Source organism: Palaemon carinicauda, chromosome 12 (assembly GCF_036898095.1).
Source record: "Palaemon carinicauda isolate YSFRI2023 chromosome 12, ASM3689809v2, whole genome shotgun sequence".
In the NCBI taxonomy this organism is placed as follows: Eukaryota; Metazoa; Arthropoda; class Malacostraca; order Decapoda; family Palaemonidae; genus Palaemon; species Palaemon carinicauda.
The window spans coordinates 4,084,943-4,106,711 of NC_090736.1; the positions used below are offsets into that span (position 1 = coordinate 4,084,943).

Here is a 21,769-nt window from a genome sequence, read left to right on the forward strand (position 1 = left end):
CATTAAGTCTCCTCAAACAACAACAAAAAAGGAAAAAGAAATCAAGAACGACATGCAAATCCCCTGGACTCGTATGAATCTTTCATGACCATAAAACACTTCGCCAGATTCTACGCAACAATCTCATGCAAGTCGGATTAATAAGACGCGTCGAGTTTGTCAACAAAATACTACACGAGTGGTTTTCTGTTCTGTGTGTGGTTGGCTTGACAATTGTGTTTTAGATTCGTTCTCAGGGATTCTGAGAGACGTTACTTTACTGTTCCTATTTGGTGTGCTTCTGAGATATTCAATTAAGTGCATTTTCCCTTCTTTTAATCACAAAAAATGTTATAAGAGTTATTTAAACGTTTAAAAGACCGCTCACGAATGGCCGAGGCAAGGGACAGTGACCATACCCTAGCTAGCAGGACGATGCCCTAGCTAGCAGGACAATGCCCAAGCTAGCAGGATAATGCCCTATCAAGCAGGCCAATACTCTAGCTAGCAGGCCAGTGACCTAGTGAGCAGGCCCTAGCTAGCAGGCCAGTGACCTAGTTAGCAGGCCAATACCCTAGCTAGCAGGCCAATGCCCTAGCTAGCAGGACAATGCCCTATCAAGCAGGCCAATACTCTAGCTAGCAGGCCAATGCCCTATCAAGCAGGCCAATGCCCTATCAAGCAGGCCAATACTCTAGCTAGCAGGCCAGTGACCTAGTTAGCAGGCCAATACCCTAGCTAGCAGGCCAATGCCCTAGCTAGCAGGACAATGCCCTATCAAGCAGGACAATACTCTAGCTAGCAGGCCAGTGACCTAGTTAGCAGGCCAGTGACCTAGCTAGCAGGCCAGTGACCTAGCTAGCAGGCCAGTGACCTAGCTAGCAGGCCCTAGCTAGCAGGCCAATGCCCTAGCTAGTAGGACAATGCCCTAGCTAGTAGGACAATGCCCTAGCTAGCAGGCCAGTGATCCAGCTAGCAGGGCAATGCCCCTGCTAGCAGGGCAATGCCCTAGCTAGCAGGTAAATGCCCTAGCTAGCAGGGAAATGCCCTAGTTAGCAGGCCAATACCCTAGCTAACAAGGCAATGTCCTAGAGACTAACCATACATACATATTATCAGCGCCCACGTTCCCTCTCCCCCCAAGCTAGGACCAGGGAGGGATAGACAATAGCTGCTGGTGACTCAGCAGCTATAGGCTCCAACACACTCGACCTCCATAACCTTTAGCTCACAAGGATGGTAAAGTTACAGACACTACAAGAAACTACTGAGCTTGAGCGGGATTCAATCTCTGGTCCGGTGATCGCCAGGCAGGGACGTTTCCAATAGGCCACCACAACTCGTTCTTAAAGTTCATTTCTGTTACCTATTTAGATTGACTTAATTTAGAAGGGTTCATTAATTATGTTCTAGAAAGTTGGTCCTCATTTAAAATGATAAATGATTACCCTAATTAAGCCTCATTTTAATAAGATCGTAATCCCATTACGATATTTGATAACACGATGTTTATGGATATCATAATTGCCGTTTGATGGCCCTCATTTATTAAGAAAATGTCGATATCTAAATAGAGTAGAACATTAACATACAGAATTGGTTATTCAACGAATAAAAAGCTTAAAAGGAATGCTATTTTGCCACAGAATAATATATATATATATATATATATATATATATATATATATATATATATATATAATGATCATCATCATCTCCTCCTACGCCTTGTGACGCAAAGGGCCTCGGTTACATTTCGCCAGTCTCGTATCTATCTTGAGATTTTAAATCAATACTTCTCCATTCATCATCTCCTACTCCACGCTTTAATATTCCTCAGCCATATATATATATATATATATATATATATATATATATATATATATATATATATATATATATATATATAAGTGTGTGTGTGTGTGTGTGTGTGTGTGTGTATGCGTGAGAGCACAATACTTTCTAACGAGGTTTCCCAGATATTTTCCTTTTACATTCGTTTGATCGAGACCTACGTGGTTGTGACAGCCTTCGATCTCTGTTGTAACCTAGCCGTATCCCTCGATATAAAGAGGAACTAACCACGCCTCCTGTCTGGTGTCAGGCAGTTACACAACGACCTTTCTAGAAATAACAAGGCTGTGGTGGCCGATTTCTTAACGTCCCTGACTGGTGAAAGCCAGACTGAGGTTCGAGACCAGCTCAAACTCGTTAGTTTCTTTGGCTGCTGCAACCTTATCCTCCTTGGAGCTAAGGATGCCGGGGTTTGGGGGAGCCTATAGACCTATTTGCTGGGTTATCAGCAGCCATTCCTTAGCCCTCCTTGGTCCTAGCTTGGGTGGAGAGGGAGCTTGGGTGCTAATCATATGATATATGGTCAGTCTCTAGGCCATTGTCCTGCTTGATAGGACAATGTCACTGTCCCTTGCCTTTGCCATTCATGAGCGGCCTGTAAAGCCTGTAAACTGATCTCTCGTTCTTCTACATCAGAAGGAAAACAAGGAATTAACAAAACGAACATAAATACAGTTATGAGTAGAAGGTGTAGTTATTAATAAAGTCAAAATCATTATTCAATGCGAATTCTTCAAAAGAAATGAGTTTTCATTCTGTAGATACGCCATCATCAACGAATGCTTGATTTTTAACAATAATTTTAATAATAACAGTAATTTCAATGAATAATAATAATAATAATAATAATGATAATAATAATAATAACAACTAGAGGGGCACTCAGTAGAGCGCAAACCTCCGCCGCGGCAACTTTTATCTCGACCATTTGTTCCACCTTGACCTTGACCTTTGACCTTATCATGTATTAATTGCCATGGATTTTCATACACTCAAACAGAACCAAGTTTGAAGTCTCTGTGACAACGATGTCCAGACTTATGGCTGATTACGTGAATTGGACATTTCGCTTGACCATGACCTTGACCTTTGATCTTCCAAAATTTAATAATTTCCAGCTTTTTACTTAACAGTTAATCCCTGCAACTTGCATTACTCTACTATTAAAATTGTGGCCAGGAAGCTGTTCACAAACAAACGCAAACAAGGGATAAAACTTAACCTCCTTCCAGCTTTGTTGGCGAAGGTAATAATAATAATAATAATAATAATAATAATAATAATAATAATAATAATAATAATAATAATATCTTTAATAGTCTCAGCAATTACATAATTAAATGAGGATCCAATATAACAGTTATTAGTTTATGATTATTTCTTCATAATTAATAAAAAAAAAAAATCAATTACCTTGTGTCATATGCCCCCCCCCCCCCCCACCCCCCTCAAAAAAAATCTCGATAATAAATTAATCTGTTGCATGTTGATATTATGTTATTTTAAAGGTGTCTGGTTTCAGTTTCATCAGAATAGATGGTCACCAGAACGTCAGCCGGGCAAGCCCAAGACCCCACTGGTGAGGCCCAACCACAGCAGTGGCCTCCCCAGTAAACGGCTTAAACTCACGATCTCGGGCTGGGATCGATCTGCTGTCATGCGAATGCTTGGCGAACAGGTTTACGACTGTAGTAACCACTGTTATTTTCTCCCTTTCCAATCAGCCATGAAGAACAAAACCGTACTTTTTTGTTCAGTTCTGTTTCTTATTCATATGGACGTTCCCAATGGTTAGTATAAAAGGCAATCAGCCATGAAGAACAAAACTGTACAATTTTGTTCAGTTCCGTTTCTTATTCAAATGGACGTTCCCAATGGTTAGTATAAAAGGCAATCAGCCATGAAGAACAAAACTGTACAATTTTGTTCAGTTCCGTTTCTTATTCAAATGGACGTTCCCAATGGTTAGTATAAAAGGCAATCAGCCATGAAGAACAAAACTGTACATTTTTTGTTCATTTCTGTTTCTTATTCATATGGACGTTCCCAATGTTTAGTATAAAGGGCAATCAGCCATGAAGAACAAAACTACATTTTTTGTTCATTTCTGTTTCTTATTCATATGGACGTTCCCAATGGTTAGTATAAAGGGCAATCAGCCATGAAGAACAATACTGTACATTTTCGTTCAGTTCTGTTTCTTATTCATATGGACGTTCCCAATGGTTAGTATAAAGGGCAATCAGCCATGAAGAACAATACTGTACATTTTCGTTCAGTTCTGTTTCTTATTCATATGGACGTTCCCAATGGTTAGTATAAAGGGCAATCAGCCATGAAGAACAAAACTGTACATTTTCGTTCAGTTCTGTTTCTTATTCATATGGACGTTCCCAATGGTTAGTATAAAAGGCAGCCATGAAGAACAAAACTGTACATTTTTGTTCATTTCTGTTTCTTATTCAAATGGACGTTAATATAAAGGATATCTTAAGCATTAGAGCGATATGACATTTCATTTGAACGATCAGTAAAGGCGGTGAGGGTCATGCCCTTTAGAATATCTCATTGGATCTCATATTTCTCTTATGAAACGCGAGAAAAGAGAATTGCTACAGTATATCACATCGTTCATTTTACATCACAGCAAACAACAATTGTTGATTCATGATCTTTCTTTTGACGTTCGATTGATTGAAGATAATTGGTGCTGTCACGACTGAGGTCCTTGATGTATGAATCAATATTAGTTTCTTTTGGATTCCTCTTTCTCGCTTTAAAGGTTTAAAGGCCTCTCGTGAATGGCAGAAGCAAGGGACGGTGACACAGCCCTAGCAAGCAGGACCATGTTCTAGAGACTGATCATATATACATAATGATCAGCGCCCAAGCTCCCTCTCTACAAGATAAAATAAGTTAGTTTTTCTGATAAAATTTGCTTTAAAATCAATTTTTTTCTTATTAAATCAATGATAAAAACAGCTCCACCCTACCAATATCCTTACAACATCCTTCAGATTTCTATTATGAAATCCCAGATAGCTAAGGATAATGGAAAATTAGTTAATAGAATCCATTTGTATTTTTTCTAATAAACTTTGCTTTAAAATATTTTTTTTTCTTATAAATCAATGATAAAAACAGCCCCACCCCTAAAAATATCCTTACAACATCCATCAGATTTGTATTATGAAATCCCAAATAGCTCAGGATAATGCAAAATTAGTTAATAAAATCCATTTGTTTTAGACATTTATACACGTCTGTCATTTCCGAAGCCTTGAGTGGATTATGTCTGTCGTTGAAAAATACGCAGCTTTTAAATAGAAAATGATACTTTTTTATTACTACATCCCACTCCAATTCTTGATTCAGCATATATCATCTAGACTTCAGGCTTCCTATGTTTACGCTTTCAAGATTGTTTTTATCTTAAACGGTCAACTGGCAAGAAAAATAACACTCGCTCGCCGACTGATGCAATTTTATAAGGGAAAATAAAGTGAATATTTTATTCAATTGGCATCCTGTTTATGAAATCCTACCTTCTCTACCTCTCTTTTCCCTCCTGTAGCTCTTCTAGCAGAAGGAGACTCCAAATCAAATCATTATTCTCTAGTCTTGGGTAGTGCCATAGCATCTGTAACATTGTCTTTCACTGTCTCGGGATAGAGTTCTCCTCTGTCCTCACACCTAACAACACTGAGATTACCCAAAGGGTTACTGCACTGTAATGGTTCAGTGGCCACTTTCCTCTTGCTAAGGGTAGAAGAGACTCTTTAGCTAGGGTAAGCAGGTCTTCTAGGAGAAGGACACTCCAAATCAAACCATTATTCTCTAGTCTTGGGTAGTGCCATAGCCTCTGTAACATTGTCTTTCACTGTCTCCGGGTAGAGTTCTCTTGCTTCAGGCTACACTCGGGCACACTATTCTATCTTATTTCTCGTTCACTTTTTTAAGTTTTTATGGTTTATATATAAGAAAAATTTATTTTAATGTTGTTACTGTTCTTGATATATCTTATTTTAATTGTTGATTACTTCCCTTGTTGTTTCCTTTCCTCACTGGGCTATTTTCCCTGTCTCTAGGGCATTGTCCTGCCATTCATGAGCTACCTTTAAACCTTTAAATCCACACTACGCTGCCATTCATGAGCTACCTTTATACCTTTAAATCCACACTACGCTGCCATTCATGAGCTACCTTTAAATCCACACTACGCTGCCATTCATGAGCTACCTTTATACCTTTAAATCCACACTACGCTGCCATTCATGAGCGACCTTTAAACCTTTGAATCCACACTACGCTGCCATTCATGAGCTCCCTTTAAACCTTTGAATCCACACTACGCTGCCATTCATGAGCTACCTTTATACCTTTAAATCCACACTACGCTGCCATTCATGAGCTACCTTTAAATCCACACTACGCTGCCATTCATGAGCTACCTTTATACCTTTAAATCCACACTACGCTGCCATTCATGAGCGACCTTTATACCTTTGAATCCACACTACGCTGCCATTCATGAGCTACCTTTATACCTTTAAATCCACACTACGCTGCCATTCATGAGCGACCTTTATACCTTTAAATCCACACTACGCTGCCATTCATGAGCTACCTTTATACCTTTAAATCCACACTACGCTGCCATTCATGAGCTACCTTTATACCTTTAAATCCACACTACGCTGCCATTCATGAGCTCCCTTTAAACCTTTGAATCCACACTACGCTGCCATTCATGAGCTACCTTTATACCTTTAAATCCACACTACGCTGCCATTCATGAGCTACCTTTAAATCCACACTACGCTGCCATTCATGAGCTACCTTTATACCTTTAAATCCACACTACGCTGCCATTCATGAGCGACCTTTAAACCTTTGAATCCACACTACGCTGCCATTCATGAGCTCCCTTTAAACCTTTGAATCCACACTACGCTGCCATTCATGAGCTACCTTTAAACCTTTAAATCCACACTACCGAAGCACTTAGAGAACAAGAAAGTCTTCCATTTTCCCTTGAAAGCCTTAATATCTTCAGTCTTTCGGATGTCTATAAGCTTATTGTATAGTCTCGGGACCGCATATTCAGAGACTCTAAAGTCTAAGAGACCACAGTAGACATATACCTAGATTCCAATAATTAGAAACCATCTGTAACTATTCTCGTGTTAACGCGATTTCTAGGTTCACGCGACAGTTATGATAATTATAACAATGATAAAAGCAGTGACGGCAACGTGTAAATATGAGGGGATATACTAATGACAACTGAAAATAGGACGAGAGACATTGCGAATGTCATATCCCCTGATTGGTAACGTCTTTGCCTGGTGTTTGCCAGTCAGGGGTTCGAGTCCTGCTCAGACTCGTTAGTGCCATTAGTGTCCGCAACCTTACCATCCTTGTGAGGTAAGGTTGGGGGGTTTGGGAGAGCCTATAGGTCTATCTGGTGAGTCATCAGCAGCCACTGCCTGGCCCTCCCTGGTCCTAGCTTGGCTGGAGAGGAGGCTTGGGCGCTGATTATATAATATATGGTCAGTCTCTAGGGCATTGTCCTGATTGCCTCTGCGATTCATGAGCGACCTTTAAACCTTTAAACCTTTAAGTGGAAGATAATTCTTTGTCGTCTCCGCATTTGTTAACAGAATGTTTCCCTTATAGCACAAAAAGAAATATAAATCTGTTCGAGGCTCGAGGTGAGGATGGCAGGTTCATCATTGCCAAGATTCTTGGACATGATGTATCGTACAATGCTGGTGGCATTTTTAGATTTACTTCGGAAGCAGGTCTTCTGGAAGTTACTTAACTTTTGTAATGACATATTTACTTTTATGGTTTTAATTGAATGTTCCTTTATTCTTCAATTACAATAAACGATATCGGAGTCAATTACCCTCGATGACAAGATGCTAGAAAACTCCAAATTAATCAATCAATCAATCAATGGATATTTGTCACAAGGAGAAAGTTTCTCGAGATGTGATCGCGAAAACCAAGACTACGAAAAATGATAATGACTCCATAACAATGACATAGTTACAGTGACCCTGATGGGTCTGCAACAGTATCCAGAATGTGTAACAGTAACGAAGGCTCCATAATAATGACCATATAAGTTACAAGACTGTAACAGTGACCAAAATTATGTTGAGTTCTCCTGGTTGTGAGTATATACTTGGGCACACTATTGTCTTATTACTGTTTTTTTTTTTTTCTTTCTTTTTTTTTGTCTCGATAGTTTATAAATGAAAAATCTATTACTGTTACTGCTCCTGCAAAAAAAAAAAAAGAAAAAAAAAATAATTGTTCGTTACTTCTCTTGTAGTTTATATATTTCCTTGTTTCCTTTTATCACTGGGCTATTTTTCCCTGTTGGAGCCCCTGGGCTTATAGCATCCTGCTTTTCCAATTAGGGTTGTAGCTTAGCTAGTAATAATAATAATAATAATAATAATAATAATAATAATAATAATAATAATAATAAGAACAATGATAAAAATAATAATAATAATAATAATAATAATAATAATAAAAATAATAAAAATAACAATAATAATAATAATAACAATAAATAAATAATAATAATAATAATAACAATAAATAAATAAATAATAATAATAATAATAATAATAATAATAATAATAATAATAATAATAATAATAATAATGGTAAAGACTTATAACAAAGAAAGAAAAGGATGGAGAGCTACTCAATTTAAAAAAAAAAAAATCCACTATCCTATTGGTTGTAGCTTAGCTAGTAATAATAATAAAAATAATAATAAAAATAATAATGATAATAATAATAATAATAAGAACAATGATAAAAATAATAATAATAATAATAATAGTAATAATAAAAATAACAATGATAACAATAATAATAATAACAATAAATAAATAATAATAATAATAATAATAATAATAACAATAAATAAATAATAATAATAATAATAATAATAATGGTAAAGACTTATAACAAAGAAAGAAAAGGATGGAGAGCTACTCAATTTAAAAAAAAAATCCACTATCCTATTGGTTGTAGCTTAGCTAGTAATAATAATAAAAATAATAATGATAATAATAATATTAATAAGAACAATGATAAAAATAATAATAATAATAATAATAATAATAATAATAAAAATAACAATGATAACAATAATAATAATAATAATAATAATAATAATAATAATAATAATAATAATAATAATGGTAAAGACTTATAACAAAGAAAGAAAAGGATGGAGAGCTACTCAATTTTAAAAAAAAAAAAGAAAAAAAATCCACTATCCTATTGGGCGAGCTACGCACTTCAAACAATAACCCCCCCCCCCCCCCCAAAAAAAAATCCACTATCCTATTGGCGGCTTTTGCATTAGCAGCCAAGGCCAATCACACTCCCTCCAAGGTAAAATACACAGTACCTGATACATTATGCGCTATTCGGATTCTATTTTCCCCCCTCATTGCATTCGTATAATCAATGCCTAAGCAGCTCTTGATAACCTCTGTCTCTGTCATCAGGGACCATAGTCTCAGATATAAAGGAAATGTTTAATCCGCCACATGGTGTGGTGACGTGAGGTTGACCAAGGCTTGAGAGCCACACGAATGCAGGAAAATTGTCCAGGCTGGATCACACAAGACGATAGAAAACTTATGATAAACAACGCTCGGTTATTATATTATTATAATTAGCTAAGCTACAGCCCTAGTTGGAAAACCAAAGCTACAGCCCTAGTTGGAAAACCAAAGCTACAGCCCTAGTTGGAAAACCAAAGCTACAGCCCTAGTTGGAAAAGCAAGATGTTATAAGCCCAAGGGCTACAAAAGGGAAAAATATTATATTTAGCTAAGCTATAACCCTAGTTGAAAAAGCAGGATGTTATAAGCCCAAGGGCTCCAACAGGGAAAAATATTATATTTAGCTAAACTACAACCCTAGTTGGAAAAGCAAGATGTTATAAGCCCAAGGGCTCCAACAGGAAAAAATATTATATTTAGCTAAGTTACAACACTAATCGGAAAAGCAACATGGTATAAGCCCAAGGGCTCCAACAGGGAAAAATATTATATTTAGCTAAGCTAAAACCCTAGTTGGAAAAGCAAGATGTTATAAGCCCAAGGGCTCCAACAGGGAAAAATATTATATTTAGCTAAGCTAAAACCCTAGTTGGAAAAGCAAGATGTTATAAGCCCAAGGGCTACAACAGGGAAAAATATTATATTTACCTAAGCTACAACCCTAATTGGAAAAGCAGGATGTTATAAGCCCAAGGGCTCCAACAGGGAAAAATATTATATTTAGCTAAGCTACAACCCTAATCGGAAAAGCAAGATGTTATAAGCCCAAAGGCTCCAACAGGGAAAAATATTATATTTAGCCAAGCTACAACCCTAATCGGAAAAGCAACATGGTATAAGCCCAAGGGCTCCAACAGGGAAAAATATTATATTTAGGTAAGCTACAACCCTAGTTGGAAAAGCAAGATGTTATAAGCCCAAGAGCTACAACAGGAAAAAATATTATATTTAGCTAAGCTACAACCCTAATTGGAAAAGCAACATGGTATATGCCCAAGGGTTACAACAGGAAAAAATATCATATTTAGCTAAGCTACAACCCTAATCGGAAAAGCAACATGGTATAAGCCCAAGGGCTCCAACAGGGAAAAATATATTTAGGTAAACTACAACCCTAGTTGGAAAAGCAAGATGTTATAAGCCCAAGGGTTTCAACGGGGAAAAATATTATATTTAGCTAAGCTACAACCCTAGTTGGAAAAGCAACATGGTATAAGCCCAAGGGTTAACAACAGGGAAAAATATTATATTTAGCTAAGCTACAACCCTGGTTGGAAAAGCAAGATGTTATAAGCCCAAGGGTTCCAACGGGGAAAAATATTATATTTAGCTAAGCTACAACCCTAGTTGGAAAAGCAACATGGTATAAGCCCAAGGGTTAACAACAGGGAAAAATATTATATTTAGCTAAGCTACAACCCTGGTTGGAAAAGCAAGATGTTATAAGCCCAAGGGCTCCAACAGGGAAAAATATTCTATTTAGCTAAGCTACAACCCTACTGTAGTTGAAAAAGCAAGATGTTATAAGCCCAAGGGCTCCAACATGGAAAAATAATATATTTAACTAAGCTATAGCCCTAGTTGGGAAAGCAAGATATTATAAGCCCAAGGGCTCCAACAGGGAAAAATATTATATTTAGCTAAGCTACAACCCTAGTTGGAAAAGCAGGATGTTATAAGCCCAATTGCAACAACGGAAAAATATTATATTTAGCTAAGCTAAAACCCTGGTTGGAAAAGCAAGATGTTATAAGCCCAAGGGCTCCAACAGGGAAAAATATTATATTTAGCTAAGCTACAACCCTAGTTGGAAAAGCAGGATGTTATAAGCCCAATTGCAACAACGGAAAAATATTATATTTAGCTAAGCTAAAACCCTGGTTGGAAAAGCAAGATGTTATAAGCCCAAGGGCTCCAACAGGGAAAAATATTATATTTAGCTAAGCTACAACCCTAGTTGGAAAAGCAAGATGTTATAAGCCCAAGGGTTCCAACGGGGAAAAATATTATATTTAGCTAAGCTACAACCCTAATCGGAAAAGCAACATGGTATAAGCCCAAGGGCTCCAACAGGGAAAAATATATTTAGGTAAACTACAACCCTAGTTGGAAAAGCAAGATGTTATAAGCCCAAGGGTTTCAACGGGGAAAAATATTATATTTAGCTAAGCTACAACCTCTAATCGGAAAAGCAACATGGTATAAGCCCAAGGGCTCCAACAGGGAAAAAATATTATATTTAGCTAAGCTACAACCCTAGTTGGAAAAGCAAGATGTTATAAGCCCAAGGGTTCCAACGGGGAAAAATATTATATTTAGCTAAGCTACAACCCTAATCGGAAAAGCAACATGGTATAAGCCCAAGGGCTCCAACAGGGAAAAATATATTTAGGTAAACTACAACCCTAGTTGGAAAAGCAAGATGTTATAAGCCCAAGGGTTTCAACGGGGAAAAATATTATATTTAGCTAAGCTACAACCTCTAATCGGAAAAGCAACATGGTATAAGCCCAAGGGCTCCAACAGGGAAAAAATATTATATTTAGCTAAGCTACAACCCTAGTTGGAAAAGCAAGATGTTATAAGCCCAAGGGTTCCAACGGGGAAAAATATTATATTTAGCTAAGCTACAACCCTAGTTGGAAAAGCAACATGGTATAAGCCCAAGGGTTAACAACAGGGAAAAATATTATATTTAGCTAAGCTACAACCCTGGTTGGAAAAGCAAGATGTTATAAGCCCAAGGGCTCCAACAGGGAAAAATATTCTATTTAGCTAAGCTACAACCCTACTGTAGTTGAAAAAGCAAGATGTTATAAGCCCAAGGGCTCCAACATGGAAAAATAATATATTTAACTAAGCTATAGCCCTAGTTGGGAAAGCAAGATATTATAAGCCCAAGGGCTCCAACAGGGAAAAATATTATATTTAGCTAAGCTACAACCCTAGTTGGAAAAGCAGGATGTTATAAGCCCAATTGCAACAACGGAAAAATATTATATTTAGCTAAGCTAAAACCCTGGTTGGAAAAGCAAGATGTTATAAGCCCAAGGGCTCCAACAGGGAAAAATATTATATTTAGCTAAGCTACAACCCTAGTTGGAAAAGCAGGATGTTATAAGCCCAATTGCAACAACGGAAAAATATTATATTTAGCTAAGCTAAAACCCTGGTTGGAAAAGCAAGATGTTATAAGCCCAAGGGCTCCAACAGGGAAAAATATTATATTTAGCTAAGCTACAACCCTAGTTGGAAAAGCAGGATGTTATAAGCCCAATTGCAACAACGGAAAAATATTATATTTAGCTAAGCTAAAACCCTGGTTGGAAAAGCAACATGGTATAAGCCCAAGGGCTACAACAGGGAAAAATATTATATTTAGCTAAGCTACAACCCTGGTTGGAAAAGCAAGATGTTATAAGCCCAAGGGCTCCAACAGGGAAAAATATTATATTTAGCTAAGCTACAACCCTAGTTGGAAAAGCAACATGGTATAAGCCCAAGAGCTCCAACAGGGAAAAATAATATATTTAACTAAGCTATAGCCCTAGTTGGGAAAGCAAGATGTTATAAGCCCAAGGGCTCCAACAGGGAAAAATATTATATTTAGCTAAGCTACAACCCTGGTTGGAAAAGCAAGATGTTATAAGCCCAAGGGCTCCAACAGGGAAAAATATTCTATTTAGCTAAGCTACAACCCTACTGTAGTTGAAAAAGCAAGATGTTATAAGCCCAAGGGCTCCAACATGGAAAAATAATATATTTAACTAAGCTATAGCCCTAGTTGGGAAAGCAAGATGTTATAAGCCCAAGGGCTCCAACAGGGAAAAATATTATATTTAGCTAAGCTACAACCCTAGTTGGAAAAGCAAGATGCTATAAGCCCAAGAGCTCCAACAGGAAAAATATTATATTTAGCTAAGCTAAAACCCTGGTTGGAAAAGCAAGATGTTATAAGCCCAAGGGCTCCAACAGGGAAAAATATTATATTTAGCTAAGCTAAAACCCTGGTTGGAAAAGCAACATGGTATAAGCCCAAGGGCTACAACAGGGAAAAATATTATATTTAGCTAAGCTACAACCCTGGTTGGAAAAGCAAGATGTTATAAGCCCAAGGGCTCCAACAGGGAAAAATATTATATTTAGCTAAGCTACAACCCTAGTTGGAAAAGCAACATGGTATAAGCCCAAGAGCTCCAACAGGGAAAAATAATATATTTAACTAAGCTATAGCCCTAGTTGGGAAAGCAAGATGTTATAAGCCCAAGGGCTCCAACAGGGAAAAATATTATATTTAGCTAAGCTACAACCCTGGTTGGAAAAGCAAGATGTTATAAGCCCAAGGGCTCCAACAGGGAAAAATATTCTATTTAGCTAAGCTACAACCCTACTGTAGTTGAAAAAGCAAGATGTTATAAGCCCAAGGGCTCCAACATGGAAAAATAATATATTTAACTAAGCTATAGCCCTAGTTGGGAAAGCAAGATGTTATAAGCCCAAGGGCTCCAACAGGGAAAAATATTATATTTAGCTAAGCTACAACCCTAGTTGGAAAAGCAAGATGCTATAAGCCCAAGAGCTCCAACAGGAAAAATATTATATTTAGCTAAGCTAAAACCCTGGTTGGAAAAGCAAGATGTTATAAGCCCAAGGGCTCCAACAGGGAAAAATATTATATTTAGCTAAGCTAAAACCCTGGTTGGAAAAGCAACATGGTATAAGCCCAAGGGCTACAACAGGGAAAAATATTATATTTAGCTAAGCTACAACCCTGGTTGGAAAAGCAAGATGTTATAAGCCCAAGGGCTCCAACAGGGAAAAATATTATATTTAGCTAAGCTACAACCCTAGTTGGAAAAGCAACATGGTATAAGCCCAAGAGCTCCAACAGGGAAAAATAATATATTTAACTAAGCTATAGCCCTAGTTGGGAAAGCAAGATGTTATAAGCCCAAGGGCTCCAACAGGGAAAAATATTATATTTAGCTAAGCTACAACCCTGGTTGGAAAAGCAAGATGTTATAAGCCCAAGGGCTCCAACAGGGAAAAATATTCTATTTAGCTAAGCTACAACCCTACTGTAGTTGAAAAAGCAAGATGTTATAAGCCCAAGGGCTCCAACATGGAAAAATAATATATTTAACTAAGCTATAGCCCTAGTTGGGAAAGCAAGATATTATAAGCCCAAGGGCTCCAACAGGGAAAAATATTATATTTAGCTAAGCTACAACCCTAGTTGGAAAAGCAGGATGTTATAAGCCCAATTGCAACAACGGAAAAATATTATATTTAGCTAAGCTAAAACCCTGGTTGGAAAAGCAAGATGTTATAAGCCCAAGGGCTCCAACAGGGAAAAATATTATATTTAGCTAAGCTACAACCCTAGTTGGAAAAGCAGGATGTTATAAGCCCAATTGCAACAACGGAAAAATATTATATTTAGCTAAGCTAAAACCCTGGTTGGAAAAGCAAGATGTTATAAGCCCAAGGGCTCCAACAGGGAAAAATATTATATTTAGCTAAGCTACAACCCTAGTTGGAAAAGCAGGATGTTATAAGCCCAATTGCAACAACGGAAAAATATTATATTTAGCTAAGCTAAAACCCTGGTTGGAAAAGCAAGATGTTATAAGCCCAAGGGCTCCAACAGGGAAAAATATTATATTTAGCTAAGCTACAACCCTAGTTGGAAAAGCAGGATGTTATAAGCCCAATTGCAACAACGGAAAAATATTATATTTAGCTAAGCTAAAACCCTGGTTGGAAAAGCAAGATGTTATAAGCCCAAGGGCTCCAACAGGGAAAAATATTATATTTAGCTAAGCTAAAACCCTGGTTGGAAAAGCAACATGGTATAAGCCCAAGGGCTACAACAGGGAAAAATATTATATTTAGCTAAGCTACAACCCTGGTTGGAAAAGCAAGATGTTATATGCCCAAGGGCTCCAACAGGGAAAAATATTATATTTAGCTAAGCTACAACCCTAGTTGGAAAAGCAGGATGTTATAAGCCCAATTGCAACAACGGAAAAATATTATATTTAGCTAAGCTAAAACCCTGGTTGGAAAAGCAAGATGTTATAAGCCCAAGGGCTCCAACAGGGAAAAATATTATATTTAGCTAAGCTAAAACCCTGGTTGGAAAAGCAACATGGTATAAGCCCAAGGGCTACAACAGGGAAAAATATTATATTTAGCTAAGCTACAACCCTGGTTGGAAAAGCAAGATGTTATAAGCCCAAGGGCTCCAACAGGGAAAAATATTATATTTAGCTAAGCTACAACCCTAGTTGGAAAAGCAACATGGTATAAGCCCAAGAGCTCCAACAGGGAAAAATAATATATTTAACTAAGCTATAGCCCTAGTTGGTAAAGCAAGATGTTATAAGCCCAAGGGCTCCAACAGGGAAAAATATTATATTTAGCTAAGCTACAACCCTAGTTGGAAAAGCAAGATGCTATAAGCCCAAGAGCTCCAACAGGAAAAATACTGAGGAAATGAAATAAGGAAATAAATAAACGATATGATAAATAATTAACAATAAACTATTTTAAAAACCGTAACAACATCAAAGCAGATATTTCATATATATCCTACAAAAACGACCCTAAAAATAAAAGACTTATGTCAGCCGGTTCAACATAAAAACATTTGCTGCACGTTTGAACTTTTAGAAGTTCTACCGATTCAACTACCCGATTAGGTACCAAATTATATTATCATTATCGTTATCTTCTCTTCTAGCGTCATAATCACAATTTCTATTATTATTATTATTATTATTATTATTATTATTATTATTATTATCATTATTAAAAACTTCTTATAACCCTAGTTGGATAAGCAAGATGCTGTAAACCGAAGGGCTCCAACAGGGGGAAAAATAGCCCAGTTAGGAAAGGAAAAAAGGAAATAAACTACAAGAGAAGTATAATCAAAATAAAATATTTTAAGAACAGTAACAAAATTAACCGGTAAAGCTCTCTACCCACACACACACACACACACACACACACTCACACACACGCAAAAACACGTCTGGCATTTGAATTATATTGACGTGAAACATAATGTCGCATATGTCTCGCAGGAGAAAGTAAAAGAAAAAAAAGGCAAAAGGTTACCTCTTGAAACATTGTTTGTCGCCTCTTTTGGGACTGAGATGAAAGATGCCACAAATTCGATCAGCTGATATTGAAAGCAACGCCCACTTGAAGCGCGATACAATGAGATCAGAGGAGAGCAAAATATTTTCTTCGTATTACACCTCCCACTCACTCCCCAACAATCCCTCCCCATGCGTCCTACCCAATTCGCCCTCCACAACGCGTTCTCACCAACGTATACTCCCCAACGTGTCCCCACCAATACGTCCTCAACAATGCGTCCTCACCAACGCATCCTCCCCAACAAGTCCTCACCAACGCGACCTCTCCAACACGTCCTCACAACACACCCTCCCCAACGCATCCTCCCCAACAAGTCCTCACCAACGCGACCTCTCCAACACGTCCTCACAACACACCCTCCCCAACGCATCCTCCCCAACAAGTCCTCACCAACGCGACCTCTCCAACACGTCCTCACAACACACCCTCCCCAACGCATACTCTCCCCAACGCATACTCACTAATGCATCCTCACCAATGTGTCCTCACCAACGCGACCTCTCCAATACGTTCTCCCAACGCACCCTCTCCAACGCGCCCTCACCAACGCGTCCTCACCAACACGCCCTCCTCAACGCGTCCTCCACAACGCGTCCTCCCCAACGCGCCCTCACCAATGCGCCCTCCCCAATGTGTGTCCCTAAACGCGTCCTTCCCAAAGCGCCCTCCCAGACGCGTCCTCCTCAACACAACCTACCCATCGCCTCCTCCCGAATGCACCCTCCCCAACGCGTCCTCTCCAACGCGTCCTCCCCAATCCACCCTTCTCAATGTGTCCTCCCCAACGGGTCCTCCCAACGCGTCCTCCCCATCGCGCCCTCCTTAACGTGCCCTCCCCAACACGCCCTCCCCAACGCCTCCTCCCTAACGTGTCCTCTCCAACGCGTCCTCCCCAACGCGTCCTCCCCAACACCTCCTCCCTAACGCATCCTCCCCAACAGGCCTTCCCCAACGCGCCCTTCCCCCTCCACCACTATCCACTCTGTTTCCCTCATTATCAAAACTTTTCCAACGTTAAGAATTGATGAGATTAGTAAGAAAAAAAAAAACTCTTTGACAATTAAAGTGGCATCACCTGATTCCATCACCTCAAATAGAATTGTCGATATTAATACGTTGAATATTTAATTGAAGATGAATGAGCCCGATTTGGATGATGATAATGATGATGCCAGATAATGAATAGCTATTCTGTTTATTAGTTGTTTGTTCTGCTTAATTCATTCATCATCATCATCATCATCATCTACGCCTATTGACGTAAAGGGCCTCGGTTAGATTTCGCCAGTGGAAGGAAGTCTCACATTTCCTAGAGCATAACATTGCTTACAGTTAGAGAAATTTTGTATTCTTGTTTTAAAAAGGCCTCAGATAAAAAAATCCAATTGAGAATAATTTCATAAATGACCATAAATTAAGACTCAATTGGGGACCACTTAGAAAATTTGAAAATACAAGAATCACTGCATATCTATTGCTTGAGGGTACACTTGGGCACACTATTCTATTTAATTTCTCTTCCTCTTGTTTTTTTTTTTTCAAGTTTTTATAGTTTATAAAATTTATGAAAGATATGTTTAATGTTGTCACTGGTCCTAAAATATTTCATTTTAATTGCTCACTACTTCTCTCGTAGTTTACTTAACTCCTTATTTCTTTTCCTCACTTGGCTATTTTCCCAGTTGGAGCCCTTAAGGTTGTAGCTCAGATAATAATAATAATAATAATAATAATTATTATCATTATTATTATTATTATTACTATTATTATTATTATTATTACTTTCTGAGCTACAACCCAAGTTGGAAAAGCGACAAGCAATAAGCCCAAGGGCTCCAACAGGGAAAAATAGTGAGGAAATGAGATAAGGAAACAAATATTATTATTATTACTATCCAAGCTACAACCCTAATTGGAAAAGCAAGATGCTATAAGCCCAGGGGCTCCAATAGGGAAAAATAGCCCAGTGAGGAAAGGAAATAAGGAAATAAATAACTGAAGAGAACAAATTAACAGTAAATCATTCTAAAAAAAAGTAACAACGTCACAACAGACATGTCATATACAAACTATTAACAACGTCAAAAATAAATGTCATATATAAACTATAAAAAGACTCATGTCAGCCTGGTCAACAAAAAAGCATTTACTCCAACTTTGAACTTTTGAAGTTCTACTGATTCAACAACCCGATTAGGAAGATCATTCCACAACGTGGTAACAGCTGGAATAAAACTTCTAGAGTACTGCGTAGTATTGAGTCTTATGATGGAAAAGGCCTGGCTATTAGAATTAACTGCCAGCCTAGTATTACGAACAGGATAGAATTGTCCAGGGAGATCTGAATGTAAAGGATGGTCAGAGTTATGAAAAATCTGATGCAACATGCATAATGAACTAATTGAACGACGGTGCCAGAGATTAATATCTAGATCAGGAATAAGAAATTTAATAGACCGTAAGTTTCTGTCCAACAAATTAAGATGAGAATCAGCAGCTGAAGACCAGACAGGAGAACAATACTCAAAACAAGGTAGAATAAAAGAATTAAAACACTTCTTCAGAATAGATTGATCACCGAATATCTTAAAAGACTTTCTCAATAAGCCAATTTTTTGTGCAATTGAAGAAGACACAGACCTTATATGTTTCTCAAAAGTAAATTTGCTGTCGAGAATCACACCTAAAATTTTGAAAGAGTCATACAAATTTAAAGAATCATTATCAATACTGAGATCCGGATGTTGAGGAGCCACCGTCCTTGACCTACTTACAATCATACTTTGAGTTTTGTTAGGATTCAACTTCATACCCCATAACTTGCACCATGCACTAATTTTAGCTAAATCTCTATTAAGGGATTCACCAACCCCAGGTCTACATTCAGGGGATGGAATTGATGCAAAGAGAGTAGCATCATCTGCATATGCAACAAGCTTATTTTCTAGGCCAAACCACATGTCATGTGTATATAGTATGAAAAGTAATGGGCCAAGAACACTACCCTGTGGAACACCGGATATCACATTCCTATACTCACTATGGTGCCCATCAACAACTACTCTTTGAGATCTACTACTTAAAAAATCAATAATAATGCTAAGAAACGACCCACCCACTCCCAACTGTTTCAGTTTGAAAACAAGGGCCTCATGATTAACACAGTCAAAGGCAGCACTAAAATCAAGGCCAATCATACGAACTTCACGACCACAATCAAGGGATTTCTGTACTGCATTGGAGATTGTAAGAAGGGCATCACATGCTCCAAGGCCTTTACGAAAACCAAATTGCAAACTAGGGAATAGATGATTACCTTCAGCAAACCTATTAAGACGTTTTGCCAGAAGACGTTCAAAAACTTTAGATAATATGGGAGTTATGGAAATTGGGCGGTAATCAGTGGGACTTGAGCTACCACAAACACATTTACATAGAGGAGTAACATTACCAATTCTCCAACAAGTGCTAAAAGCTCCTCTTTTTGCTAACTTGCGCAAAATAACAGATAACTTTGGAGCTAAGAAATCTGCTGTCTTTATAAAAAACAAAGGAAAAATACCATTTGGGTCTACACCTCCATAAGCATCAAGGTCCATCAACAGAGCTTTAATCTCACGAGATCGAAAAGCTAAACTAGTTAGTTTAGCCTCAGGAAAACAGGAATGAGGAAGTTCAAGTTTTTCATTACTCTGTTTACTGTCAAAAACATCAGCCAAAAGGGTTGCCTTTTCCTTTGGACAGTGAGTGACTGAGCCATCTGGTTTAAGTAAAGGAGGAACTGTTGCATCTACACCAAAGAGTGCAGATTTAAGGGTAGACCACCATTTATGTTCCTGAGTTGTACCAGAGAGGGTTTCTTTTATGATTAAATTGTACTCCTTTTCAGTTGAGGCATAAACTCTCTGAGCAAAAGCTCGAAGCTGAGTATAGTTGTTCCAGGTCAAATCTGATCTGTTACCCTTCCAAAGGTGATAGGCCTCCTGCTTCTCCAAATAAGCACGTCTACAACCATCATTGAACCACGGTTTGTCCTTCATTCGGTACCTTAGCACACGAGAAGGGATACGCCTATCAATTATGTTGACTAGATTCTCATTCAAAGAGACAACAGGATCTACACTATTATATAATTGTGACCAATTCAAGCACAAAAGATCATGCAAAATCCCATTCCAGTCTGCTTGGGATTTCATATAAATTTTACAGGAATATGATATATCAGGGACAGGCTGCTCAGTCTTCACTAATAATGAAATCAAGGCATGATCAGAAGTCCCGACTGGAGAATCAACCTTACTAGTTATAACGCCAGGGGAGTCAGTGTATACGAGGTCCAAGCAATTACCAGACCTGTGAGTAGCTTCATTTATGATTTGCTCACAGCCTGATTCAGAGGCAAAGTCTAAAGCTCTTAAGCCATGGCGATCGGTAGGAGAGATAGAACTTAACCACTCCCTATGGTGAGCATTAAAATCACCAACAAAGACAAAAGAAGCCTTTCTATCATCTTCTTGTATCTTAGCCATAATGGTAAGAAGACAATCGAAGATAGAATCATCCATGTCTGGATTCCGGTAGATCGAACACAAATAAAAGTTGCTATGCCTGCCACAAACTTTTATTACCTGAATCTCATGACATCCACATTGATAGCAGGACTTATGAGAAGCAGGGTACTCGGTCCTAATATACACCGCCATTCCCCTGGCCCTAGGAATGGCATCACGTTTCAGCATTATTGGCTTCTTAAAACCAGTTATAAGGAGCTCAGATGAGTGCCTCATATAAAGGATATGAGAAATAATTAACAATAAAATATTTTAAAAACAGTAACAACAACAAAACAGACACGTTATATATAAGCTATAAAAAGACTTATGTCAGCCTGTTCAACATAAAAACCTTTGCTGCAAGTTTGAACTTTTGAAGTTCTACTGATTCAACTACCCGATTAGGAAGATCATTCCACAACTTGGTCACAACTGGAATACTGTGTAGTATTGAGCCTCATGATGCTGAAGGCCTGACTATTAGAATTAACTGCATGCCGAGTATTACAAACAGGATGGAACTGTCCAGGAAGATCTGAATGGAAGGGATGATCAGAATTATGAAAAATCTTATGCCACATGCATAATGAACTAATTGAACGACGGTGC

General features: G+C 38.0%; 1 protein-coding gene across 1 annotated transcript; it reads left to right on the forward strand.

Moving 5' to 3' along the window:
- Positions 1–16,607: 16,607 nt before the first annotated feature.
- On the forward strand, positions 16,608–17,531 carry LOC137650461 (uncharacterized protein DKFZp434B061-like). The gene has a single exon (XM_068383686.1). The coding sequence runs from the start codon at positions 16,608–16,610 to the stop codon at positions 17,529–17,531; it is 924 nt and encodes a 307-aa protein (XP_068239787.1).
- Positions 17,532–21,769: the final 4,238 nt, after the last annotated feature.

Excerpts from the sequence above, each read along its gene's own strand:
- LOC137650461 (XM_068383686.1), top strand. The coding sequence starts at position 16,608 with ATGCCACAAATTCGATCAGCTGATATTGAAAGCAACGCCCACTTGAAG.